Raw genomic sequence first — 24415 nt, 5'->3', positions numbered from 1 at the left:
GTTATATGTATATACATTATATACATGTCAATGTCTATGCATATACATACACATACACACACACACACACACACACACGAGGTCAGTGCCATTGTTATTCCCATGTTTTTGGCAGCAGCCCTGAGACTCAGTGAAGCTGGATAGGGAGAGAAATGTAAAGCAGCCTTTGCCTCTCTGTGCGCTCTCAGTGGCTACCCTGCATCCCCTCAGTCAGAGCACTTTACCTTTTTGTCCTGGATAACATTACCCATTCAGCATAGATAACAGCAGTCCCTACATTCTTGCTGAGCATCTGGCAGCTTGAAGGGCCAGGCTGGTTCATAAACCGGCATAAAGAAAGGTAATGATGCCTATTCTGACACCAACTGGCGTCCTGCAATACAGCTCAATTCTGACGGTAGGCCTGGCGTTGGCACAGACTCCCCAGGTTGAGGACATGGTCCCCTGCAAGGCTGCCCTGACTTCAGATGCCAGCCACATTGCAGGGGTCCTCAGGCCTCCTGCACTCTAAGCAGCTACAAATTCAGGGGTTCACTCCCACAACCCCCTCAGGTTCAACAACTCAGACCTCAGGAAGGCACTCTACGTCTGATTTTAGGTTTATTGTCAAGGCTACAGATCAGGACTAGCCAAATGGAGAGGCATAGGAGGATCCCAGTGGGAGCTCCTGCTCCCTCCCCTATAGAATTCGGGGACATCTCCCTCCCAGCACATCACTGTGACCACCAGCCAGGAAGCCTCGACAAGCTTCAGTCCTCCGAGCAGGCTACACCTAGCATTTCCTTTGCATAGCAGTCTCCTGCTCAGAAGGAGCTGACTTCCCCACTCCGGGAGAAATGAGCTGGGTGGGGGGGAGTCTTCCCCAGCAGCGGTGCTAAGCCGCAGGGCCCCCCGCTCCCCACCCCTACCCAGCCTGCTTCTGGGCTACACTGGAAGCCTCACAGCAGAGCCCTGGACCTGCTGCCAAGGAGCCCCAGGCCCTCTGTGATGGGCCTGGCTGCTCCCAGCACGGAGCGGCTGCCAGCGGCCTCCTGGGGCTTAATCTCACAGGCTCAGGTGCCAGCAGATGAGCTCAGAGGAAGCCGCGGCCCCGCGTCCACCCACGTTAGCCCTGGGAGGAAAGAGGCTGTTGTAAAAACACTTTTTGAAATAACTGCTTAGCATTTTCAAAGCCCTTCATCCTGGAGAGCACTTGAATTCGGAGCTCAAAATCGAGTATCACTCCGACAAGCCCGCTCAGAATTGAGCGTTACTCCGTGAACACTGCCACGCAACCCAGCAAGCCGAAATGCATGTCCAGTTGTGGATTCAAACCCTACTGGAAACGGAAGCTCGCAGGGTATGGCTGGTACCAAAAACCAGGGATTTTATCTTAGGGGCCAGGTTTCATTCCAGGCATGCGTATCACGGAGCACAGGGTCGTACATGGTAGTCATTTGCTGGGGTTGACAGGACAAAGTACCGCAGATGGGGTGGCTTAACTGTAGAGCTTTCTTTCTCGCCTTTCTGGAGACCGATAATCCAAGATCAAGGTGTCAACAGGTCTGGTTTCTCCTGAGCCTTCCCTCCTTGGCATGCACATGGCTGCCTCCCCACTGTGTCCTCAACGGGGCCTTTCCTCTGTGTGAGCATGCCCGGTGCCAATCCATGTCTAAAGGACACCGGTGCGCCTTGATGCAGGCCCACCCGAGTGTCCTCATTTTAGCTTAACTACCTCTTTAAAGACACCATCTCCAAATAGAGTCCCATTGGGGGGGGGGTAGGACTTCCGCCTGTGAATTTTGGAGGAACCTAATTCAGTCCATAAAGGGCAGGTCCTCAGTAACTGAACACCTGTCATTTTCAGAATCTCACTTTCGGTGCAAAGGTAAGGGGATAACAGGCTATTAGCACAGCAAGCCTTTCCTAGTCCACGGGGTCCTGCTCCGTGTCATTTGTGCAGCCTTTGAACCCACAAGAGGAGCTCTGGCTTGGTGCTAATGCTGTGGATGAAGGAGAGTGATCAGATTTCTGGCTGCTGCAAACTTAATTCAGGTAATGATTTCTCCGTGATTGGCACGTTTGCATTGTAGCCAACTTTGGTTCCGCGTATTGTTAGAATACACAATACTGTAATTGAAGATTATTTTATCAGCACTAAAGGCTTTTATAATTCATTTTAAAAAGTTGTAATGGGCTCGAGCGTCTTTAGTATGGTTTAATAATATAGCCTTTTACGGCTGACTGTAAAATTTCAGATTACGGTTTTAGCGATTGTGCCATTCTATTTTACAGTTTAATAATTGTTCAAATGAAGAAGAGAGAAGTTCCTAAATACCAACTTAATGACTTAGAAAAATAGCCTTCCTCAGAATTTTAACGAACACCTCGAACGAACCCAGACGTCACCTTTCCAACGAAGGCAGATCATGGCCCCTATTTTTCTCACCCACAAAGCCCTCCCAAGGAAGCACATGTTGTGCAGCATCTCTCAGTGCTAGTTCTTCTCTCCTTCTTTTCTCGTTTGTCCCTCATCGCTAGAGCTAGAAGAAGCCCATTCGCCAGGCAGGAGGTGAACTCCCGCTAGGCCAGAAGAGCATCTGCAGGAGCAGGGCGGACATTGGGTCTCTTGCGAAGGTCCTTCATGTTACAGACGGCCCCTTGTTCCTACCGCGTCAGCCCCGGCTCCTAGCTCTAATAAAGCCTTGTGAAGGCCTCCAGGTAACGCTTGCTTCACCGTACTAGGAAGCGAGTGGCAAAATTGGGACCCGTAAATTCTCACATCATCGTATACTATCACGAGGAGTAACAAAAGCGTTAGCATACAGCACCGGGAAGAAGCCACTGTCTCATGCCGTCCTTGGGATTATACTCCACGTTAGTGTGTTTCTGAGAATTTCCAGGGGAAAGTTGTCAGACGACTGAAGGCAATCACAGAGGCGGCCCTGGACCAGGTGCACTAACATGGTTACCATGGGGACGTGGGCCACGGCTTGGGAACACGGTCCCGGGACCCGTGGGTGCGGTGCGGTTTTTGAAGGGCCCAGTGTTGTTCCACAGAAATGGCAACAGGCAGGGGAAGTCCCAGGTGGCTGGGCTCCTCCCTCTCGGGGGTGCATTCCAGGAGCTCGGGGCTCACAGCCCATTTCCACTCTGTGTCATAAACAGCGGTGCCTGGTATGTGAGCGGCAGGGAGGCTGGCGCTGAGCTGCCCACAGTGGCTAGAAATCCTCTCTTGCGTCACCTTGAAATGATACGGGCCCCCTTCCCTCGGGCTCCCACTCGGCTCTCTAGTTGCCTCGCCTTTCTCTGTCGGCCCCAGAGAACTTCTAGCTGAAAGGTGGTGTTGGTCGGAACAGCGTAAGGGCTTTAGATATCTTTTGCCAGGTCACGGTCACCGCAGGAAGGATGATGCCACAGGTGAATTCCCTTCTTGCCGGCCACGGGGGTAGGCATTTGCTGCAGGCTCCAGATGTTGTCTCCACCTGTTACCTCCCGCAGCTGTGACAACCCTGTGTCATAACAGGGCTAGAGGGAGCAGCTAGTGATTCTGGGGTCCTGTGGAAAGTAGAGGCAGCAGTATCATTCCTCTCACTCCAAAACCAAGCTCACTGTAAGATAATATAATGGAAGCACAGGCAGTGCCGCAGCTTGACAAGGGATCATGCAGATGAAAGGCCAACAGTGTGACTCGGTTAGTTCTCCAAGTTGCTTTTTTTTAAAAAAAAAAAAAAAAGGAAAAGAAAAAGAAGCTGCTGTGCTTAAGAGTAGATAATACTGAAGGCTTGGGGTTTTTTGTGACAATAAACTCAGACCTTCCTGTGGGCTCGATGACGAGTAGTTTAATCTCCTTAATCTCGGATTCATCATCTGTAATATGGGAATAATGAGCAGGACCGCCTAGGAGGGCTGTGATAATTAAACAAATTAAAATTCTTCGGCACAGTAACAGAGCCTCCAGCACAGTAATTATTTTATCTTTTTTTTTTTTAATCTTCCTGGTTGGTCTGTGCCGACCATGAGACAGAGGAAGCCTGTGCTAAAGGGACCTTTAGCCCCAACTGCATCTGGGAAATAAACTTGGGCCTCAGGTAGGGGGTGTGCCTGCGGAAGCGGGCCTTCAGTTGCACTGATTTTTTTATGACCACCCATTTAGGATGTCGGCTCCTGGACATCTTTTTTTTAAAACCACTTTTCTCTTAAAATGAGAATAACTTAAGGATGGGGATGAGAAGGGGAGGCCCCTCAGTGCATTCTGGGAAGAGCTGTTAGGCCATCTGCACCTGTGGTCCACAGGTGGTCATGCTGGCCCATCGGAGGGACAGTAATTCAGCAGCCGGACAGTTGTTTAACCTGACTTCTGGGTAATGAACATGCTTAATAAAAAGGAATAGGGCATCTGTATCATCCTGGCTATAAATATGCTCTCTTGTTCTGGGTCACCTACGAGAATACCTCTGAGCACACTTAGATCAGGTACCATAAATAAATCCAATTTCTTGCATCCCCCACTGACCTCCTATCATTAGGACTTCTAACCAGCCGTGCCTCCCAGAATGATCGGCACTGCCTTGCGCTTGAGCCACGGAGCTGACCGATGGGAGGACAAAGGCTCTGGTCCTCGGGGGGGTGAGGTTCAGTGAAGGGCTTCCCTCCCCTCCTATTGAAGGCCCAAGAGGAGTTGCATCATGGATGAGGCTGTCTAGAGAGGAAGCTGGGGATGGGGTCAGGAGGGGACATCCTGGGAGGTTTCCCCAGAGTGGCTGTCCCCTGCCTGCCCATTTGCTGCAGGCATGTCAGGTAGGATATAAGAGGGCTTCATTTCTGGGCTCTCTGGGAAAAACACCAGGACTAGCTTAACCTCTGACCCCCAGCAGAAGTCACATTTGCCCATGTTGCTCTGATGGCCAAGGTGAGACTTGGGGGGACCCTCACCCCGAGTGCCGTGCTCCCCTGACAGCTACTTGGTTGAGTCTAGGCTGCCCGAGCTGGTTGTGTGACCTGGGGCTCGTTACTGCCCCTCGGAACCCTCCTCAGTGATCCCTGGGAAATAGGAACTCCTTCCGAGGGTTGATCTAAATATGGGTTTCAGAGTTGACACCAGGCTCAGATCTCAGCGCAGCCACCCCAAGCTGCACAAACATGGGCAAGCCCCAGCCCAAGTACAGAGCCCCCCCATCTGTACAAAGGGGAGGGGTGCTCCCCTCAGAAAGTCCTCCCAGTCCTGGGGGGCACTCAGGACCGTGTGGCTGGGGTCCCTGGCAGTGAAGGCTGTTATGAAGAGTGATCGTCACCATCATCATCTCTGCCAGCCTACTTGCTTTTCCTCTATTTTCTAGCATATTTTTCTCTGTCTACCAGAAGCACATTTTGTAAGCAGTTTTTAAATGTTTTGCTGTCACCTTATTTTCCGTGGCACCAAGAGCGCTCCATCTTCCGAAACAGCGTGAACAAAAGCTCGGGGTCCGTTCTATCTCCAGACCTCGGCGTTTTCTATCAAACCCTAGTTAGCGCCATAAGTCAGGGAGCCATTACGGGGCCGCCCTCAGCCGCACATCAACGCACGGGAGCACCACGGCTTAATAAATACCGTCCGATGGTGGTGAGGATGCGTGTGGGATGAGATAGGCTTCGTGCACTTTGCATCAGGGACCACAGTGAATCTTCCGTTGCGCCTGCACATTTGCATTTCCGACGCGCATTTTGCAAAAACAAATGTTTCACTGCAGGGCCGGCCCCCTCGTTGCCTGTGCACCCTTATGGCTGAGTGTCTGCTCTACAGACACTCCCCCCACCCAACCGCCCGCCAACCCAAAACATCTTTCACGCACTGTTGGGGAAAAATCACACTGTTCATTGGGCGTAATTTTCTAAAATACAGCTGATAATTGCTCCTTATCTGAATATTTTACTAATCAAGCAAGTTAACTGTGAACTGAAAACACACTTCCCTGAGGTTGTGGGCAACGTGAGTTTGCCCCAAGTTTGAGAAAAGTACAATAGATGTCAGGTGATCTGTGGAGTGATGGGGAGGAGGAAGGCCGCCGCCGTGCTTGTTAAGGTCCCTGCTGTAGACGGTATCTACACACAACGCCACCTGCCATCCTGCCATTAGTGTTAAATTATAAGTACGGGGCTGCAGCATCCCTCTCATGGGACTGACAGGCAAGCCCCAGGGGCTGCTTAGCTAATGGAGGTCTGTTGGTAAATCTTACAGGACTGTCTCTCTCGCGGGGCATTCATCTTTAAGTCCAGGGAAACACAAAAGATCACAGGCCAGATCTACTTAATATTAATGATGACGAGCCAAATTAGCTTAAGCCTTTGCTCCCACCCCTGTCCGAATCCAAGAACCAGCAGCACAGGGAGCACAGAAAAGCTAAGAGATCCTCAAGAACAACTTAGAGTTTAAAAGGACTTTCCCACCCATTGCATCGTAACCAGCTCCACACAGCAGGCGACCTCTCCATTCCCCTGTAAACATCAAGTGCCCAAGACAGACAGTGCCCAGATGACTGGCCTCTCTACTGCCTGCCTCTGTGCCTTGCTCTGTCCAGTGGAGACGCAGGCGCAGAAGAGCCAGGAACATTTATTTGTTCGCAAACCTTTCTGTGCTGTTGAAGTTGATATGTTCCCCACATCATTGAATTTAATATTACTTGAATGATTGAAATAAGAGCACAAAAGAAAGCATAGTTGCTTTAAGAAAAAATAAGTTGAATATATTGGAAAAGGCCAATTCCTTAAAAAAACAAAACCTTTGGATTAGGTGTGAGCAAGAGAACTATAAAAGACTGTGAAAAATTAGAAGAATGCAGAGTAGGCACTGAGATTCCTCTGTGGGTATCACACAAATGTCCCTCCTGTGTTTAAAAAAACCAAGACTGGAAATAGCAGACTGTGTGGCTCATGCAGAACATAAGCCAGGAAACTCCAATCAGCACTCTTTCCTTAAAAAACTTTTTAAAGGGGGCAGCCTTGCTCATGTATCCAAAAACCAGTAAATCGCACATTCAGATCTTAAAATTTTGATACAACGGAATACTACTCATCCTTAAAAAGGGAGAAGTCCTGCAATAATTGACAATAAATGAGTCTGAAGGGCATTGCGCTAAGTGAGATAAGCCAGTCACAGAAGGATAAACACTGCATGATTCCACTTGCACGATGTGTCTAAAATAGGTAAACTCATGGAAGCGAGGGATAGAATTTTGGTTGCTGGGTGCTGGGGGAGGGGAAGTGAGGAGCTGCTCATCAACATGTGTACTGTTTCAGTAATGCAAGATGAATAAGTCCTAGATCCTTTATGCAGCCAAGTGTACAGTACTGGATTGTACACTCGGAAAATTTTAAGAGGGCAGATCTCATGTTAAGGGCTCTTACCACAATTTAAAAAAGAGAAGCTTTGAAATTTAAAAAACTTGGATGCCAATGTAAAATTTCCAAGTGATGTCATGATTTTGCCCTTGAACATAATTTCTCCTTTGACCAGTGACCTATGTATGGGCCCAGTCCTTAGTCTTGTCGGGTGAGAGGGTTTTCTACTGTAGGCTCAACCCAAAGAGCTCAGTTCAACTTGGAATTCAAGGACGCTCAGATTCTGGAACATGAATACACATCACCTTCAAGGCCATCTCCTCCCTCTCCCCTCTTCTTGCCCTACCCTCTCCTGCCCCCCCCCCCCCCCACTCAACCTAGCAACCCAACTGGCATCTGAGCTTGAGCTTTTCCTGATAAGAAAGCGCCATCAGGCCTCCAGACCTTTCCTCACCCCTATCTTATGATCAGGTCCAACCTGCCCAGAACCTGCCAGACTAACACATCTTGGCACCCTGTGGCCCTTCCTAAACCCCGCTGAGTGAAGTATCATTATAAGGCTTTCTCTGAGCTTAATGTAATGAAAGCCTTTGGCTGAAGTTCAGGCAGTGTGTAGACACAGTGTCTCGGAGGGCGCAGATAGAAGAGACAGGGCAGAAAAGCTGTCCAAGGATGCTCACCACGCCCTTCTCAGAAGGACACTTGCCCCGTCTCTCCCTTGCCTTCCTCATCCCCCTCAGCCCTTCCTGACCTGTGCCAGGGTCCACGGGGCTGGCAGAGGTCAGTGTGGATAAAATGGATCCCTTCCCTGCCAAGCCTGGGGGCTCGGAGCAGGCCTTATTTATGCGTCCACTTGTTTCACGTAGCGGATTTTACTGCGCATTATTCAGACCAGTGGTTGCAAGTGGTTGTTACCAAGTTTGTAGGCAAAACAAATCACCCGGAAGGCGAGTTTCAAAATGGACAGTGGAAGGGGTTTTGGAAAAGCTGGTCAACTGCTTGTGACCAGACCGGCCGTAAAACCTCCCCTGGCTCTTCCAAACCCAACCGGCAAAACCCGAAAAGCTGAACAGAGTGTCAGACTGCAGAGCGCGAGGGCGACCACCATTACTTGGCTGGGATGCAGCAGCCGGCAGCTTCTTGTTTATTTATTTATTTTTTTATTGTGCAGAAATGACCAGGCGAGCACATATCAAAAGCACCATGGAATTGTTATGTAGTAAGTACGACCCATAAAATCAGGTGGATATACCTGCGTTAGCGGGCACAGAGGCCACTGTGGGCGGGTGAGTCGATTTTGTTGAAATGCAAGTGCAGACTCTGAAGCAGGTTCGTCTGCTCAGTTATCCTTCGGAATGAGGGGGCGCATCCTTCCTCCTGCGTTTTTGTCTTAGAAGAAAACGTAAGGGGCGTAGATTTAAGCTGAGAAACGGCTGTGAGTGCTGGGCTATTTCGGGAAGAACCTGTGCAGATGTTTTTCTGTAGCAAAGGTCCGTCCGTGCTGCGGAAGAGACGCATTCGCTCATGAACTGCTATTGACAAGGGTGATAGATGCAGTGAGGTACTTAGTGAGCGCTGGAGAGCAGAGTTGATTGCATTTTACAGTCTGTGTATTTCTCTGTTTATTGCTTGTATTCTGTCATTAAGCAAACAGGTTCCTAATATAGCAAATCTCTCTAATCAGTAAAGCAAGGGAGAAAAGAACCAGAAGCATCGTTAATTACGACCATTTGGCTGCAGCCTGGACAGTCTGTTGCTATTGGATCGGGCAGCTTCCTCGGGTTTAATTTTCTGGAGGTAGAGCAGAAACTGGCTTTTCTTAGGCGTGGAGGCGAGTGGAGAAATGTTGCATGCCCCGCTGGCTGGCAGCTACCTAAAAACCTGAGATTAAATACTGGCTTCTCTGCAGAAATGGATTCCCGGGGCTGAAATGCCAGGTTCCGAGTGGGTGCACTACTAAGTCTCCGATTCCATAAACAGAGCCAGCGCGCTGCTCCAAAGCCCGCTGCCTCCGGGCCCCCGGGGCCGGGAAGCCCACTGTGGGCAGAACTCCTGTGCGCATGCGCAGAGGCCGAGGCGGGGCTGGACTGGGAGCTGTAAATTATGTGTGTTTCTGTGCAGGAAAGCCATGGCACCACGGCAGGCTTTCCAAATGCTAATCACCGGGCTAAAAAGCCAGGGGAGTCGACAGCCTGACTCCAGGTAGCAGAGGTTAATAGCATCTAATGCATTCCTTAACCCTCTAGTGCCAGGGACCGGGGAGGTCTGGGCCCCGCAATGACAGGGCCGTGGAAATTCTATTACGTGACGTGCCTGGACTTGCAGATGACTGCCAGTGACAATTTTATGAAACTGCTGGACAGGCTCACAAAGTGGCTAAAGACCAGGTTCCCTGGATTTCCAGAGAGACAGAACCAGGCTTCTGGTTTGGGGCGGGTTTCTCCAGGATCCTTTTCACCTCTCCGCTTTCAAGACGAGAACCTGGTGGTTCTGTGCTTTGGTGGCGGTGTCTGCCCCGGCTCCGCAAGGCAGGTGTCTTCCCCCGCCGCCATGTCACTGTGAATTAGCTGGTAGGGAAGCCCTCTTTCCTAAGAGAGATTAAATAATGCATTTTTCAGCGGGCTGGAACAAGGGTTAAAATTGACTTGTAGAAAAATGAATCCGTTCTCTTCTTCTTCCCTGGCTCCTTTTTAGGAGATGTCATGTTTTAAAGTCACACACTGTACGGTTCTGTGTCTGGGGCGGGTGTCCTTGCGCATCCCATAAGGAGCAGGCTGCCTTGGACGACCTTGAGCGCCCTGCCAGCACTTGCGCTGTGACACTTTTGGTTTTACTGGTTTAGAACCCGGCGATAAAAGGGGTTCTCCTTCCGGTTTCTTGCTTACCTTCTATCTTACAGGATCTAATTTTTTTTTTTTAAGCTGTTCTGGCCCCGTCTCAGTTTCCATCAACTGAGACAGCATTTAAAGTATGTTAAATACTCTTTGCAAGAGTGGAAGGGGCGGGGGGGTTGGGGGCGCGCCCTGTAATTGGATGTTAGCATTTATCATACCTGACTAGCAGACAGTGATAGCTTGATGATGCTTTAAAAAATGCTCAGGGAGAAAGCCTTTAAAGTGTCGAAATAGCAGGCTGCTCAGGCTTCTATAAGGGCCTCATGAGCCAGGTTTTCTAAGGTGGACTGTGGAGGCAGCTTTCTGACCTCGGGGTCACTGGTGGGGTTCAGACTGTATACAGGACCAATAAGCATGCAACCAGCCTGACATGCGCCTGGCTAGAGTCCCAGGCTCTGCCCCTCCATCCGCAGCTCATGAACCCCGAGAGGCGCTGGACGTCCAGCCTGTCACTCTGCCTGGAGCTGGTGACATTCTGTCTGCACAGATCAGACTCACAGACCTTCCTGTGGTCCCTGCTCAGGTCTGTACCAGACCGCTCCGTCGGAAGCAGAGCACTTCAAGGCCTGTGTGCGTGGACCGCTTAAGCCTCTGGAGTGCTACGTGCATCTGTGGGTTGGGAAACAGGAGAGAGGGTGGTCCCCCCAGAGCAGCTGGAGGGACCTGGCTGTCCATTATTACTCTTACTCAGTATTTCATCCATTTATGCCAACCTGAAGGGTCCTCCAGGCCAAAGGAGCTTGGGGCGGCTGCCTCCAGATTTAGTGAAGCCAGTGGGGCTACAGGGAGACAAGGCCAGAAGGTGACGTTTCCTTTCCATAGAGGCCACTCTGGGGGAAGAGAGACTGTACAGGCTTGGGAGTGGTCTACATCAGCGGTCACCAACCGGAGGTCCCTGGACCACTGGTGGTCTGTGAGGTCCGAAAGGTTGGCGACCGCTGGTCTAAATGCATCTTCCCACGTGACTGAACACTTATCCCAGCCACTCCCAGATGGAGGGCAGGAGGCTGGGAAGTTAGACCTGTACACATCTATCTGGCTGTATGCCTGTAGTCCTGTACACAGATGAACGCTCAGTGACTAACGGGGACCAGAAATCTACCTATGGAGGTCCATAGTCCGCCTAAGAAAACCTATTAAGACGGGAGACTGCTAGTGTATCGGTGGAAGCATTATACCAGCACTTCAACAGGCACCCGATGTAAGACGTACAGCTGGTAAGTATCTAGGTCAGGGGTGGGCAAACTTTTTGACTCGAGGGCCACAATGGGTTCTTAAACTGGACTGGAGGGCCGGAACAAAAGCATGGATGGAGTGTTTGTGTGAACTAATATAAATTCAAAGTAAACATCATTACATAAAAGGGTACGGTCTTTTTTTTTTTTTAGTTTTATTCATTTCAAACGGGCCGGATCCGGCCTGCGGGCCGTAGTTTGCCCACAGCTGATCTAGGTTGTGTATACAATGAGGAAAACGCTGGGTGCTGTGCTAATGATGCAGACCCAAGTCAGAAGGAGGCCGGGCTAGCCCTTGGGACTCTTAGAGGCCGCTGTGGGCAGCGCAGCTGTGGGCACAAGTCCAGAAACACCTTGAAGTTGTCATGTGTTCCAGATTAGAAGTCAGGCTGCCTTCTCTGCACATTTGAGTGAACTTCTTAGTTATGCAAAGGCCCTCAGCAAAAGTTTGTGTCTTTTGTAGATTATGGCCTAGGAAAGAAAAGACAGAATGTGATGTTTTAGGGTCATTTTGGTGTCTGGGCACAATTCCAATTTATTTCTCAGACAGAAATAAAACACGTGAAGAAGTTCTACACGTTTTTCTCTGCAGGTAACAACGCCATAGACCAGATTTGCTATTAATATAGATTAAAAGCAGGCTTCGGAATAAGGTTCAATTCCGCTTCCAATTTCCCCTCTGATCTTCTTATATAACATTTAGTGACCTTTGAACAGCCTGGGGGTGCTTTCCAGTGTCTTACTCTTGATGCCTGTTTAAAGGTTTCCATTTCATATTCACAGCTGGCATATGCAAATATAAGTAAAAGATTACGATGCCTCCCAAGTAGCATTATGGCCAATAAATTACTCCTTGGGTAAAGATGCTATCATTTCAGCCCGTGTGTCTTCAGTGAGTTGCAGAGTCTTCCTGCAGCAGGCCCGGGCGTGCCTGCCAGTGCCATTCCCACGGGACTGCTTGCCCAGATGCTCCTGATTCTGGTGTGATGCCCAACCAGCTTCATCCTGGTGGCAAATGAGCTCTCCGCTCATTTGGTGCCGCTGGGCTATTTGGGTGGTGGAGGTCCTGCGAGGGGTTGTGTGGGTTTGGGGGGCAGGGAAGACATGCCAGGGTTCCCTGGGAGAAACACTGTAATGTAGGAAAGAACACAGTTTTGTTCAAGACTTTTAGAGACCTGCTCTGTGTCCTGACTCCCAAGTAAATTGCTGTGTGGTCTTGGGTAAGTCACTTACCTTCTCTGCACCCTAATTGTTTACTTTTGTAAAACAAGGAGGCTGCACCTGGTCAGCAGTTTTCATTGCAATTGTGTGAGTAATGGAACCTTTCCTTCAACTCGGTTCTCAGGGACAGCCCAGCGGAGACTTGTTCTGGTTGTATGGCATTAGGGAACGTATAGCTTTCACAGCTCAGCCCCCTGGCGACTGACTGAGTGTTAAGAATGCTGGGCCAGGCGGGGCGTCTGTTATGCCGGCACAATTCCTTGAGGAGACCTGTCTGAAAGACCACCTGTCCCGTCGAGGCAGTGAGTGTTTTACTCACCAGAGGGCAGCCAGCCCCATGGGCCCAGGGACTCCATCCTTTTGTTCATATCGCCATAGGCCCTGCACTGGAAAATAGCTTGGTAAGTGCTGACTGGAGCGATGAATAAGCAAATGAACAAACAAGTTTTAGGAGCACCTATCTCTATATTACTAATACATGGGGATTTTTATTGCAACATTTGTACTTTGAAGGTACGTCCCAGAAATTAACATTCAGAAACATGAGTTCAGAATATAAGTGACTTCAAAACTTGGTCTTTAGTAATAACCTCATCTTGTGGTTCCTCTGCTAGCCCCAGGGAGCTATTGAGCCTTTGAAATGGGGCAAGTCCGAATTGAGACGTGCTGTCATATTTGAAGGCTTGGTATGGAAAAAAAAAGAATGTGAAGTACCTGGATCATTTTATATTGATGATCTGTGGAGGTGGCAAATATTGCATTAAATAAAATGTTATTAACTTCACGTGTTATCAGTGGCACCCTAGACAGTTGATTAATGGATCATAGTAATTACTCTTTCATATTATGTAGGAGCGATTTTATGTGTGTGTTTGTCTCTCCTCAGGCTCAGAAGCTGAAATCCAATGTATCGGGCAGTACACACCTCTGTCTTTCTGATGTAAGTTGTATTTCTTTTCGGGGTCTCCTTGCGTTATGGATACAGGGCCCCTGGGGCAGGGTATGATGCGAAGGGCTCAGAGACAACGTAAGTTTCCGGTCCAGAAAAAAATGTAAGGCACCTCCATGTCCCTCTGGCCTTAGAGCAGATGCAGCCATTGGATAAAGTTAGAACCAAGTAAGGGACCTGGGCTCCTCACCTCAGAACCGGACCCACCGCGAATACCATTGTCCCAGAGCCACGGGCACATGCTATCATCCGGTACAGAAAAGTACTCTCACTGCTCACCGGATGTCCTCTAGCTCCAGTTCCTTTCATTGCCATAGCAACCCAGAGGTATCTGGGGCAGCCACGTTACTCTCCCCAATTTATAGGTGAGGAGATGGATGATTCTGTCATGATCCTGGCTCACTGTGGTGAGATGCGACATAATGGGATTGAGCCGGTGCTGGAGGCAGGAGGGAGAAATGCATCCTATGGAAGGTCAGCCATGCTGACTAGGAGGGGGCAGGTCCGGATTGACACGTGCTGTGTCATAGATTGAAGACTTGGTATGGGGGAAAGAATCTCAGTGGTTTTATATTGATTGCATGTGGAGATGGCAAATATTGGATTAAATAAAATACGGGAAGCCTGGGTTCTGGCTTGGGCTCTCCTACAAACCAGCAGGGCAAACTCCTTCATCTACAAAATCTAGGCCAGTGAAGGGCAAGACTGCCACGGCCTGCTCTGAGGATCCCCCCGATGTGATCTGGGACCCCTCTCTATATGAGCCGGTATTGACCTGGGCAAGTGTTCTCAGGTGATTCTTCCTGTCCTTCCATGATGGGGAGGGCCAGGGGTCCCAGAAGGACAGGGTTCCATGCTGCGTAGTTACTAGGGGACCTGGGAAGTGGAGGGGGGGATGGCATTTCACATTCCCCCCCCCCAGTGGATTTTAACATTCGTAACAGAGGAGCAAAAATATAAATGTTGAGCAGTTTGCCAGAAGTATCTAGTTCTCAGCCAGATTCATGATGCTTCCCCTACAACCATAAGCTGGTGAATTGGGAAGCTCTGGGCCAGCTTTGATGAGTGACAGGAGCTAGTTAGGGGCTGGGGGTGAGAGAGAGAGAGATGTGTGGTTAAACACACGGGGATGGAATGAATCCACATGGTGGATGGTAATGACAGCATTCTCTCTTACAGCGTGATTACGAAAAGGATGGTCTCGCTGGTGCCTCCAGCCACATAACCACAAAATCAATGGCTGCCCCTCTGAGCTGCGGTCTGAGCCCATGGCTGGTTCTGGTGGTAACCGCCCTGTCCACCCTCTTACCTTTGTCCTTGGCAGAAACGTTATAGCTGCATTTCAAGAACGACATGGACCTGTAAAAAGACAAACACCAAGTTATCTGTTTCCTGTCCTCTTGTATATCTGAAATTCCAGTTTTAGGCGCTCCGTTGAAACATTGCTCAAGCAGTTTCATCCAACTGAAACATTTTCCTTTTTTTTTTTTTTAAGAAAGCTTTTTGTGATCCTTAGGGCTTCTGTGGGATTCCCAATGCAGTGCTACATTCCAAACTCAAAAGGCGTTGGGGTACGTTGTATTGTAAAGGGACAGTTTGTACATCTGGCTGTAAAGCGAAAGGGGGCCAAGTTTTTTCATGATGATGATTTTAACCCTGCCCTTTACTCGCTAGCGTAACCTTCCCCATTTCATGTGGTGGCTTTGATTTCTGATGACATCACTGCAGCCTCACAAGCTTTTGGGTCACAAATCAGAGATTCTCCTCAAGAGAATCCTTGATGGACTTTGTGCAGACGAGCTTGTACCAACGCTCGCCTTTCTGTGCGTTCTAGCCCTTTCCGCGCTCATGTTTGTGTTCCGTAGCCAGTTCTGCTCTCTCCTACAAAACCAAAAGCACCCATCACACCCAAAGGCGGTGCCTGGCTTCTAGTGCAAACAGAGAGTGCGGAGTGTGGGTGTGAAGCCTCGAGAGCCTCAGTCATTGACCTCCCTCTCTTGAGCCTTACCCACGCGAGAAGCCCTCCACTAACAAGCGCCCCACATAGCTGAAGCGTCGCTCTAACCTCTTTACATGTTTGATCTTCTGTGTAGAAAACAATTTACTACTAAATGATTTCAACTGTTGGCTTTCTATATTTTGAAAGTAATGACCTTGTCTCCATTTTTTACTGATGGTTTAATACAAAACACACGGAGCTTGTTTTCCTCCCCCTTAAGTAGGGTTAGCTCCGACACTCACGCCCTGAACAGCCCTTCCCAGGCCGATCCCGAGGGGCCCCGTGCTTGAGCAGAGAGCTCTGCGTCACGTTGCTGTGGACAGGAGGAGGAGACAGCGCAGCCAGGCTCGTCTGTTATCATTTCTTGTCGAAATGCATGTGCACACCTATGAGGAAACCGGTGGCCACTGGAAAATGTTCTGCAATGGCTGATGGCACCCTTGCCATTGCCATAATCCACTACCTTGGTTTTCACGTTGCCTGACAAAGGCAGCTTTGTTTGGGACAGGAGACGGGGACATGCTACCCTCTCTGCCAAAGCAGGTCCATGCCAGCGTTCAGAGTTCTCTCCGGACTGTGGTGGCTTGGGCGCTGTTGAGAGCAGTTTGGGCTGAAGGTTATCAGGAACCTGCTTGCATTTGTTCTACATTCTCCAGGGCAGACCATGACTGACAATGCGAGAAGGAAAGATTTGTGGATCAAGGTCAAGACTTGGCACAGAAACACAGAACAGAACAGGACTCTGGATATAGGGCATCTGGCTTATGAACGGCATCTCATCTTCCATCGTCCTCTTCCTTAAGGAGACCCTAGCGTGTGCTTGGGAAGTCTGGTTGGAATGGCGCGATTCAGAATCTAGTGATTGGATGCTGGTAGCCACGTTTCTCCAGAACCAAATCGAAAAGAGATTCCATCTTCCCAGAGTGCTGGGAACATCACTTTTCTTGTCACATCGGTAGAGGGGCTGGAGGAGGAAGCCACGGTACCTATGTCATGCTGATCCCCTTGGCCCACTGATGTTCGCCTTGTAAGAATTAGTCACATTACTGGGGTTGGAAAATCTTAACTCCAAGCTGAAGGCATTGTCTTTTAGCTCTATGGGTGTCTGAAGTGCATTTATAGCCAAATGTTAAATAAATATAAATGGATAATACTAAGAACCAACTTCTTTTCACTTCAAAATGTTTTCAAGGGAAACTCGCCAAACAAATTGGATTAGTGAAAAGTTTCCTAAAGACTTACTTTGAATAAACCCATTAAATGTGTCCAAATATTTGGAATTCCAGTCATCAATGACAGCATAGCCCTTACAAGGCATATTTTGTTTTAATTAAGATATCCCTGTGTATCTACACTGGACTAATTGCATGTGGGTCTGATTCCATGTGGTCTACTGTGGAAAGCTATTGATTACTTCTGCAGGAAACAGCAGCTCTAATTAGCTTCAGATGACCCAGAGGAGAGGGAGTTATCAGGGCTAACAAGGGGACCCTGTACTGAAGAACACATGGATGTACAACACATAAATTAAATTTTGAAAAGCCGCATCTATCACCAACAAAGATCTCATTTTTCTTCGGCGATAGAAGCCTATTAGAGTTACCAAATCCTCAATTTGAAAATAAGTTGCTGATTAAATAGCCGGGGTGGGGGAAGGACAACACATTAGAGAGCTTCTTACACCATCACGCGGAGCACGTGTTTCTGCCCTTCGGTGATCTCAGTTGAGCTCAGTGGCCCTGACACCCCATCCTGTGCCCCGGGACTGAAGCAGGCAAGTGACTTCAATCTTTTCCGTGCCTGATTGTCTTTTTCAGCACTCAAAGCAAACTTCATTCACTACCTCTTGTCTTTCAGTCCCTGCATTTAGGGAAGCACCCAATACACGGGCTGTCTGCTGAGGCTCGGGCCTTTGGCAGAAAGCAGCTCATTATAGTTGACTTCGACAAAACCAACACTGTCATTTCTGTCCAGGTCGACCATGACTCCCAGATCAAGGCTAGCCACACCCAACGTAGTTCAGAGAAAAAAGAAAGGCACGTTCGCCAAACCAATTAGAAGCACATTCATTCCACTTCGATGTTGAATCTCTTTGGCTAATCTTTGTTTTGTGTGTATTGTTAATAGAGCACAGGAAGGAAGGCGTGCACAATGGAGAGAGGGAATGAGTTCAGAAAGCCACCTGAATCTGTATTTTTCCATATTTGAATTGTTCGAGTCTCTAGTAGAAAACATGTAAGTTGGGAATTACATAGGTATTTTTCACCAAGTATAGCAAACTGTATCCCAAATGCGATAGGAGTGTGGTTTCCATTAAAATGAATTGTTAAAAAAAACGTGTTTATCCTGTAGTTAAAAATGTCTTAGAAGCCTTGTGTCTGAGTTCATCAAATACAGGGCAGGGCTCCCCCAGGGCTGTGTGGCCTTTGGTTTGGGGTGTGTTAAGACTGTTCTTGTCACGCGCACGCTCTGAGGATGGGTCCTCTCCAGCTGCGTCCTGCCTCCCACCTGCCTCTTGTACAAACCCTAAGTCCAGTTCTCCCCACACTCCAGCTGCTGCCCTAGGGAAGTGGGAGCAGAAGCGTTTCGAAGTCAGTGGCAAGTGCTTGGGGAAGGAGATGTAAGAACAGAGGGAGTTAAAATAAATCAGCACGTTCTTTTCTCAGAATCCGGCATAAACGTATTTCTGCCGTTAGTTTTTACCAAAGAGCGGCTTTGGAGGAGCTGTCTCTTCAGACGTGTTTTCATTCATGTAGTCAGGCATGTACTACTTCTTTGAGTCTAAACTCTGGGCCAGAAAAGACCTGCTGAAGCGAGTTCCCATACTCTAGTTCTCCTTCAAAGCTGTCCTTGATCTCCTGAATTCATACCCCTGTGATCTTCGTTGCTTCTGCTCTTTGATAAAGCAAATGAGATCATGGGAGACCCGTCTTTTTAAGAAAGACCAAAAGCAATGGCAACAGGCAAGAGGAAATTGCGAATGGCCCAGGCACGGTCCCAGCAGAAGGGCCGATCTGCACTGACCTTGAGGAGTTTGGAGAGAGGAGGCGAATCGAGGTGCAACAGGACACCTGGGTGGGTGACGATCACACAGTCCATGGATGTCCCTTACTGATCCAGATAGGAATCGTGTCCTAACAAAAGAGCAGAGGTCCTTCAATTAGACAACAGTGTCTCTGGGGGAAGCAAGCCTGAACTAATACCTGGATAACAGAGAACATGTCTTTTTAGAGATTCTAAAAGAGTAAAACAGCTGGGAATTGGGTTGGACATCCTAAGAAGCTAAGTTCTTCTCTTATTCCTGAGACAGGCTTCTCATGTATAGATCGGACACATCTTGAGTTCGACACAGCTTTTATTCTCAAGTGACCATTTGTTTTAAGCCTATTGTCTGGAATTCTTCATGAGGACGATGCCTCCAAAACACACTCTCACTGCAGAGGCCTTAAATCTGGGGGTTTCGCCACTGCCTCCAACCCGGGGGGTAGTAGTAGGACATTTCATTTCACGAGGATAGTGGCTGGCTCAGTTCTCTTTCCTATTGATTGATGCCTCCCGCCCCCTACCCTTGTCACGTATTGCCTGAATGTGTAACACGGTCCGTTCCCATCAATTCCTCATCCTCGTCCCTCTAAATATAGTCGGACCCAACGGCTTCTTGTTCCAGCAGAGGCCTTTTTTACACGTAGACCCTGGCCTTTTGAAGGTGGAGACGCCTTTCTTAGGAGCCAGGAGATCTGAAGATGATACTAATCCCTGAGTAGGAAGTTCGTCCATTCAGCGTGCCCCTGAGCTCCCTCCTAGCTCAGCCTCACCTGCTGCATCCTCTGCAGGCATCCCTTTCTTGCCCGCTGCTCTCTGATGAGCTCCCCTTGCCTCCTGAGACGGCTTGGGGTGTTCATTAGAATGCTCCACCTGCACTACTGATGGCTCTGAAACCCAGCCCGGAGGGGTGGGGACGGCCCACAGACCCTGCTGTCATCAGCTGCCTGCAGAGAACCGCAGCCGGCTCGCACTCATCGAGGCCTCAGCCCCCCGAGGTCTCCAGCTCATTTGACCAGCGCAGCTGCGACTTCGCCGTGTGCCTCTGGCAGGTGCCCACATCGGCATCTTGTCCCACTGCCACGGGGAGTTTATTCTTGCTCCAGGGCAGCCGCCAAGCTTGGCACTGGCCCCCAGCGAAGGTTTGCTCTGATTTTCTTCTCTTCATCCCAGGCTGGACTTTCTTACCAGTCCCCATCGTGTGTTTTGTAGAAAGTGCCAAGAGACTGGCCAGCGACCATGAGCCCCTTCCTTTGTTTTAACATCTCTTCCCACTCACGCAGCCTCCCCTGGCAGACAGCGCGACCCATCGTAGGTACTTAGCACTTGGCAAGTTAGAAAACTTTGGGAACTCAAAGGGCTTGATTCTGTAAGACGGTAACAAGAACCGGCCTATTTGCATCATCTTGATGGCACCTGAAGGCCCCTCCTGAGGTTCTCAGACCTCCTGGCTCCAAGCAGCTTTCTACACGCCCACTATTTTCCTGGTGAAAAATGAAAAACTAGCATGTGTCCTAGGAGGAGCTGAGCGTGATCAGAAAGGCTAGGACCCCAAAGCGGGTGGACGAATTTCACGGGAAGTTAGCCAGCGAGTCTGCTGATACTTTAAATCTGAGACCAGGATGCTGGCAAGTAAGCAGGACCACTCCACCAGTCCCAGCCCAACCCCAGGGATGGAATCTGAGAAGCAAACGCAGGTGCTTACCAATTCAGTGCATTTTTTGAACATCTACATTAGTTGAGCGAACCATCCTTGGGAGCTGAAGGTCCCCCAAGGGTCACCTGAGAAGATGGGGCCCTCTGACAGCAGCTTAGAGAGACACCCACCTTTCCCAGAGTGGCAGAACCCTTCACTTCCGTATCCTGGGGAGAATCAAACTTCTCTGTATGAATAGTCACAAAACTATTGCTCAGATTCAGCCTCTGAGAAGTCTGTTTATATGCGTCCAACCACCCCCCGCCCAGCTCCACCATATGGGGAAGGCAGACACCCACCTCAGCTTGAGCCTCCCAGGCTGCCACGGAGAACCGGTGGGAACGCACTCTGAGCCTCAGAGGGCTGGGAGCGTGGCCAGGTGGACCTGCCTGTGAACTGTCCCAGCCATCAGGTCCCAGCCACGGTGCAGGGGATAATGGGAGACACCAGCCTGCTGTAGCCCAGGAAAGCGAACACTTGGCAGTGCCCGCTCAACATGGCAAAACCGTGAATGAGCAGTGACCCCTGGTGCCCGGCAGACATGACATCACAAGGTTAAAGTAGGATGAAGAATTGGAACCACCGATGATGGATGCCCTGCGAATGGCAACCACGGGGCTGTTCCCAGAGGTGAAGGTCTGTCCTCTTGTCACTGCGGCCGGCAGGGTGTCTGTCACAGGGACAGCTGCAGGCGAGTGCTCCCGGCCTTCTCGGCACCATGGCGGGTAAGCTCCCTCTGCCCCAGACGCTGCGGAGTGGTGGGATCCAGCACCTTCTTTGGCGAGCAAAGCGTGCTTGCTCTGAATTTTGTTCTGTTTTTTTATTTCTTAGCTTTAGCTAAAATGTGCAGGGGCGGGGGGGGGGGGGGGGGATGGAATTGATAGCACCAAATCCCAGAAATGCCCTGCCTTAGTTGGCCAAGGCCTTAGGGCAATCAGACATTTCGGCTGTGCTTTTTTGGATTTAGAAATAGCTGATCGTCCTCGGAGGGTTGAAGCAACTGCTTCGGAGAACTTGGAATCCAGGGCCTTATCATTCTCCTAATTATCTATCTTTTCTCTTCTCCTCTCGTTGTCCCCCGAGGGAGGAGGGGAAACACTTTTCATCACAGAGTTTGCTTTAAAGAGTTTTCTCATCTCCTGCGCCTGATCCCTTGATATTGAAATTATTTTCTCCTGTTTAATCCGAGCCCTGCTGAGAAGCCGGGTGAGATTTGGGATGCGGACTTTTTTTGTTGCAGTCTTTGGGCTGGCGCGGAATTTTTACTCTTCACCGGAGGGTATGTCTCAGCTCATGTTCTCTCTGTTTCCTGCAAGTTTAACAACAGAGGTGGAATACAAAAAGGACTCTGGGTTCTAGGGTTGTTTTAGGATTCTGTCCTGGGAGAGGGGTTCCTCCGAGCCGAGATGAGGGGTAGACGGGATCCAGATGAGCAGCTTTCCTTCCGGTCTCCACTCGACAGTGTGTGTTTCCTGAGTCTTTGCCTTTGAAGCACATACATGTATCCCATGTCCCGGTGTATCTGCTTTCCTGAGGAAGGAGCCCGGGGTCCCCCGGGGTCCCCCCCACGCGGACTCCTCCCACAGCTATGTGCGACACGCTTCATCGCCGGCACCCACGGGGGACCCTCAAGTGTCAGAAGTACAAGTTTTGCTCTTTGGACTTTGGAAGTGGTTTCGTGTTGTTTCACATTTCTGTTCGCATTTGCTCAAGCACTACCGATTGTACGTATGTTGTCCTTCAGCCAGCCCCCCACCCTCAAGTACCCTAATAAACGTTTTCTTTTTTTAGAAAAACAAAAAGGATTGTTGTGGTATCTTCTTTTTGATATTGTAATTCATTGGGAACTGAGCTTGAAACCTAAAAATATATAGAGATCCCTGATGTCAGGAGAGCAGGTTTGCCCAGCAGAGGAGTTAACGTGATGAGGACTGGGTGTGGCTGACACAGGTGCTTTTAGAGAATCTTTGCTGCAGGTGTGTGTGGGGGGGGCGGGGGATGTTGCTCCTGTGCACTGCAGGCTACTTAGCAGCATCCCTGGTCTCTACCCACTAGATCCAATAGCACCGCCCCAAACCCCCACTAGATCCAGTAGCACCACCCTGACCCCCAAGCATGTCAAACTCGTGGTTGGCCAGCTGCATGCCTCGTTTAAGGGATGCAGCTCACCAGCTGTGAGTTTGACATGCTTGCTAGGACACTGACAAACCCCCTAGGAAGGGGAGGTATCAAATCCCCTGATTGAGAGCCACTGATTTAGACACAACCGAATAGCCCGCAGGCAGTGTTATGAGAAGATGGGGCAGGTGGGTTCTCCCAGTCGTCTGGACTGCATGACTTGCATAGACTCATAGATAGTATTTCAATGAGAGGGAAAGACGTCGAGGCCCTTATTTCCAACGTCGAGCTCAGCGCCTGGCAGAGAACAAGCACCTGCCGCTGCACGGGCTGGATTTCACCCGCTGGAACATCACGATGGTGGGGCTCAAAACACGCCCCCCCCGCCTCCCTGGGAGGTGAGCATCTCAGACCCCTGATCACCATCAGGCAAAACACTGAAGCCCGGACGCAGGGAGTAATGGCACCTGTCCTCGGCCTCAGCCTGCACCCCACGGTCCCCTCGCCACCTGAGGCCTTGCCCTCGCAGGACAGGGGTGTGTTTACCTCGAGGTCCTGTGGGACCAGCTTAGTTTTTGTGATTTCTCATCCACCTGGGGTTCCCTCCTCCCTGGCCCCCCGGGCCTGCTTTCCGATGGTTTCCACCACCGCCACAGTGTAGATAAAACCTTTGTGGGCACTGGGTCTGGGCCTGGGGTTTTAGACGCATAGCAAAGCCCCAGACCCCGCATCTCACCAGGCTCAGGGGATCTCAGGCAGCCTGAGCAGAGATCCCCAACTTTGCTCGCAGAGAAACGAACCTCAGGTGACAGCACCCCAGAGCGGCTGGTCCCTGGGGGAGGACGGGACACTGACATCTGCCCTGAACCCCCAATCAGACCGCAGAGGCAGCAGCGCTCTGGGGACCTGTTTCCTTCCACGGCCCCTCCGCGTCCTAATCATCTGACTGCAGCCAAATCCCCAGCGCACAGGTGCTAGAACTGTTAGCAGCTGGAGCAAGAAGTGACTAATAAAACCCTGAGAGAAATGCCAAGGAAGTGAATAAAAACTATGACAGAAACAAGATGCAGGATTGCCTGCGCTTGGTGATCTAAATAAAGCATAAACCACAACAGTGACGGGGAAGATAGGGGCAGGAGGATCCATAAAAGTTACATAAACGAGCAGTGCTGGCTGCCCCGATGGGTTTTATCCTCAGAAAGGCCTCTCCCATCCCGGCTGCCAGACAATTCACCGCGTCTAAATAACATGGTGAATGTGTTTAGCTTGAGAAGACTGTGAGTGCCTGTACAAATAGGTACCCTCTTTTTTTAGAACACTGTTGGACAATATGTGTTATACTTTAAAATCCGCACCCCCTTTGAGCCAACAACTCCACTGCAGGATTTATCCCGCATTCCTACACGGCGTGCCAAGGTCCATGCAAAGGATTTTCATTGCAGAATAAACTGCGATAAATTGCAAAATACCTGAAACTGAATGTCCATCAGCAGTGAACTGGTTAAAGAGCTCGTGGTGCATCGAGACGAGGCAATATCGAAGGTCCTATAAAAAAAAAGTAGACTTATGGTCACTGAGATTGAAAGTGGTATGTGGTAAAGTAAAAAAAAAAGAAGATATAGGACAATAAAGTATATGGTCCTAGTTATGTACATTTTAAAAATATAGGGGGGGGGGGAGAGAGAGAGAGAGAGAGAGAAAAGACATATATATAGATATATATAGATATATATATACATATATATGTAAATATATATACATATCTATATATATGTATATATATTTGATATAGAAGGGTGATAGATGATAGACGGTAGATAGATGATAGATGATTATATAATAGATACATGATTACATGATAGAGGGATAATAGGTGGATTGATAAATTGATTATGGACTGATGGGTAGATAGATGATAGAAGGTAGATTGATTATGATGATGATGATGATATAATAGTTGATAGA

At 49.5% G+C, this 24415-nt stretch overlaps 1 protein-coding gene across 1 annotated transcript in view; it reads left to right on the top strand.

Moving 5' to 3' along the window:
* Positions 1–16750, top strand: part of GFRA1 (GDNF family receptor alpha 1) — a gene marked incomplete at its 5' end in the record, with an annotated part of 55049 nt that extends 38299 nt beyond the window's left edge. Inside the window, 2 exons of the mRNA XM_081104529.1 lie at positions 13533–13586; positions 14775–16750. Coding sequence (XP_080960655.1) covers positions 13533–13586; positions 14775–14930 — 210 coding nt within the window. The 3' untranslated portion in view covers positions 14931–16750. The remainder of the gene's footprint in view (positions 1–13532; positions 13587–14774) is intronic.
* Positions 16751–24415: the final 7665 nt, after the last annotated feature.

The sequence above is a fragment of the Myotis nattereri genome (assembly GCF_964212035.1).
Source record: "Myotis nattereri genome assembly, chromosome: 13".
Lineage (NCBI taxonomy): Eukaryota > Metazoa > Chordata > Mammalia > Chiroptera > Vespertilionidae > Myotis > Myotis nattereri.
Note: the sequence above shows the minus strand (reverse complement) of the source record. Positions and strands in the feature narration are given on the sequence as shown.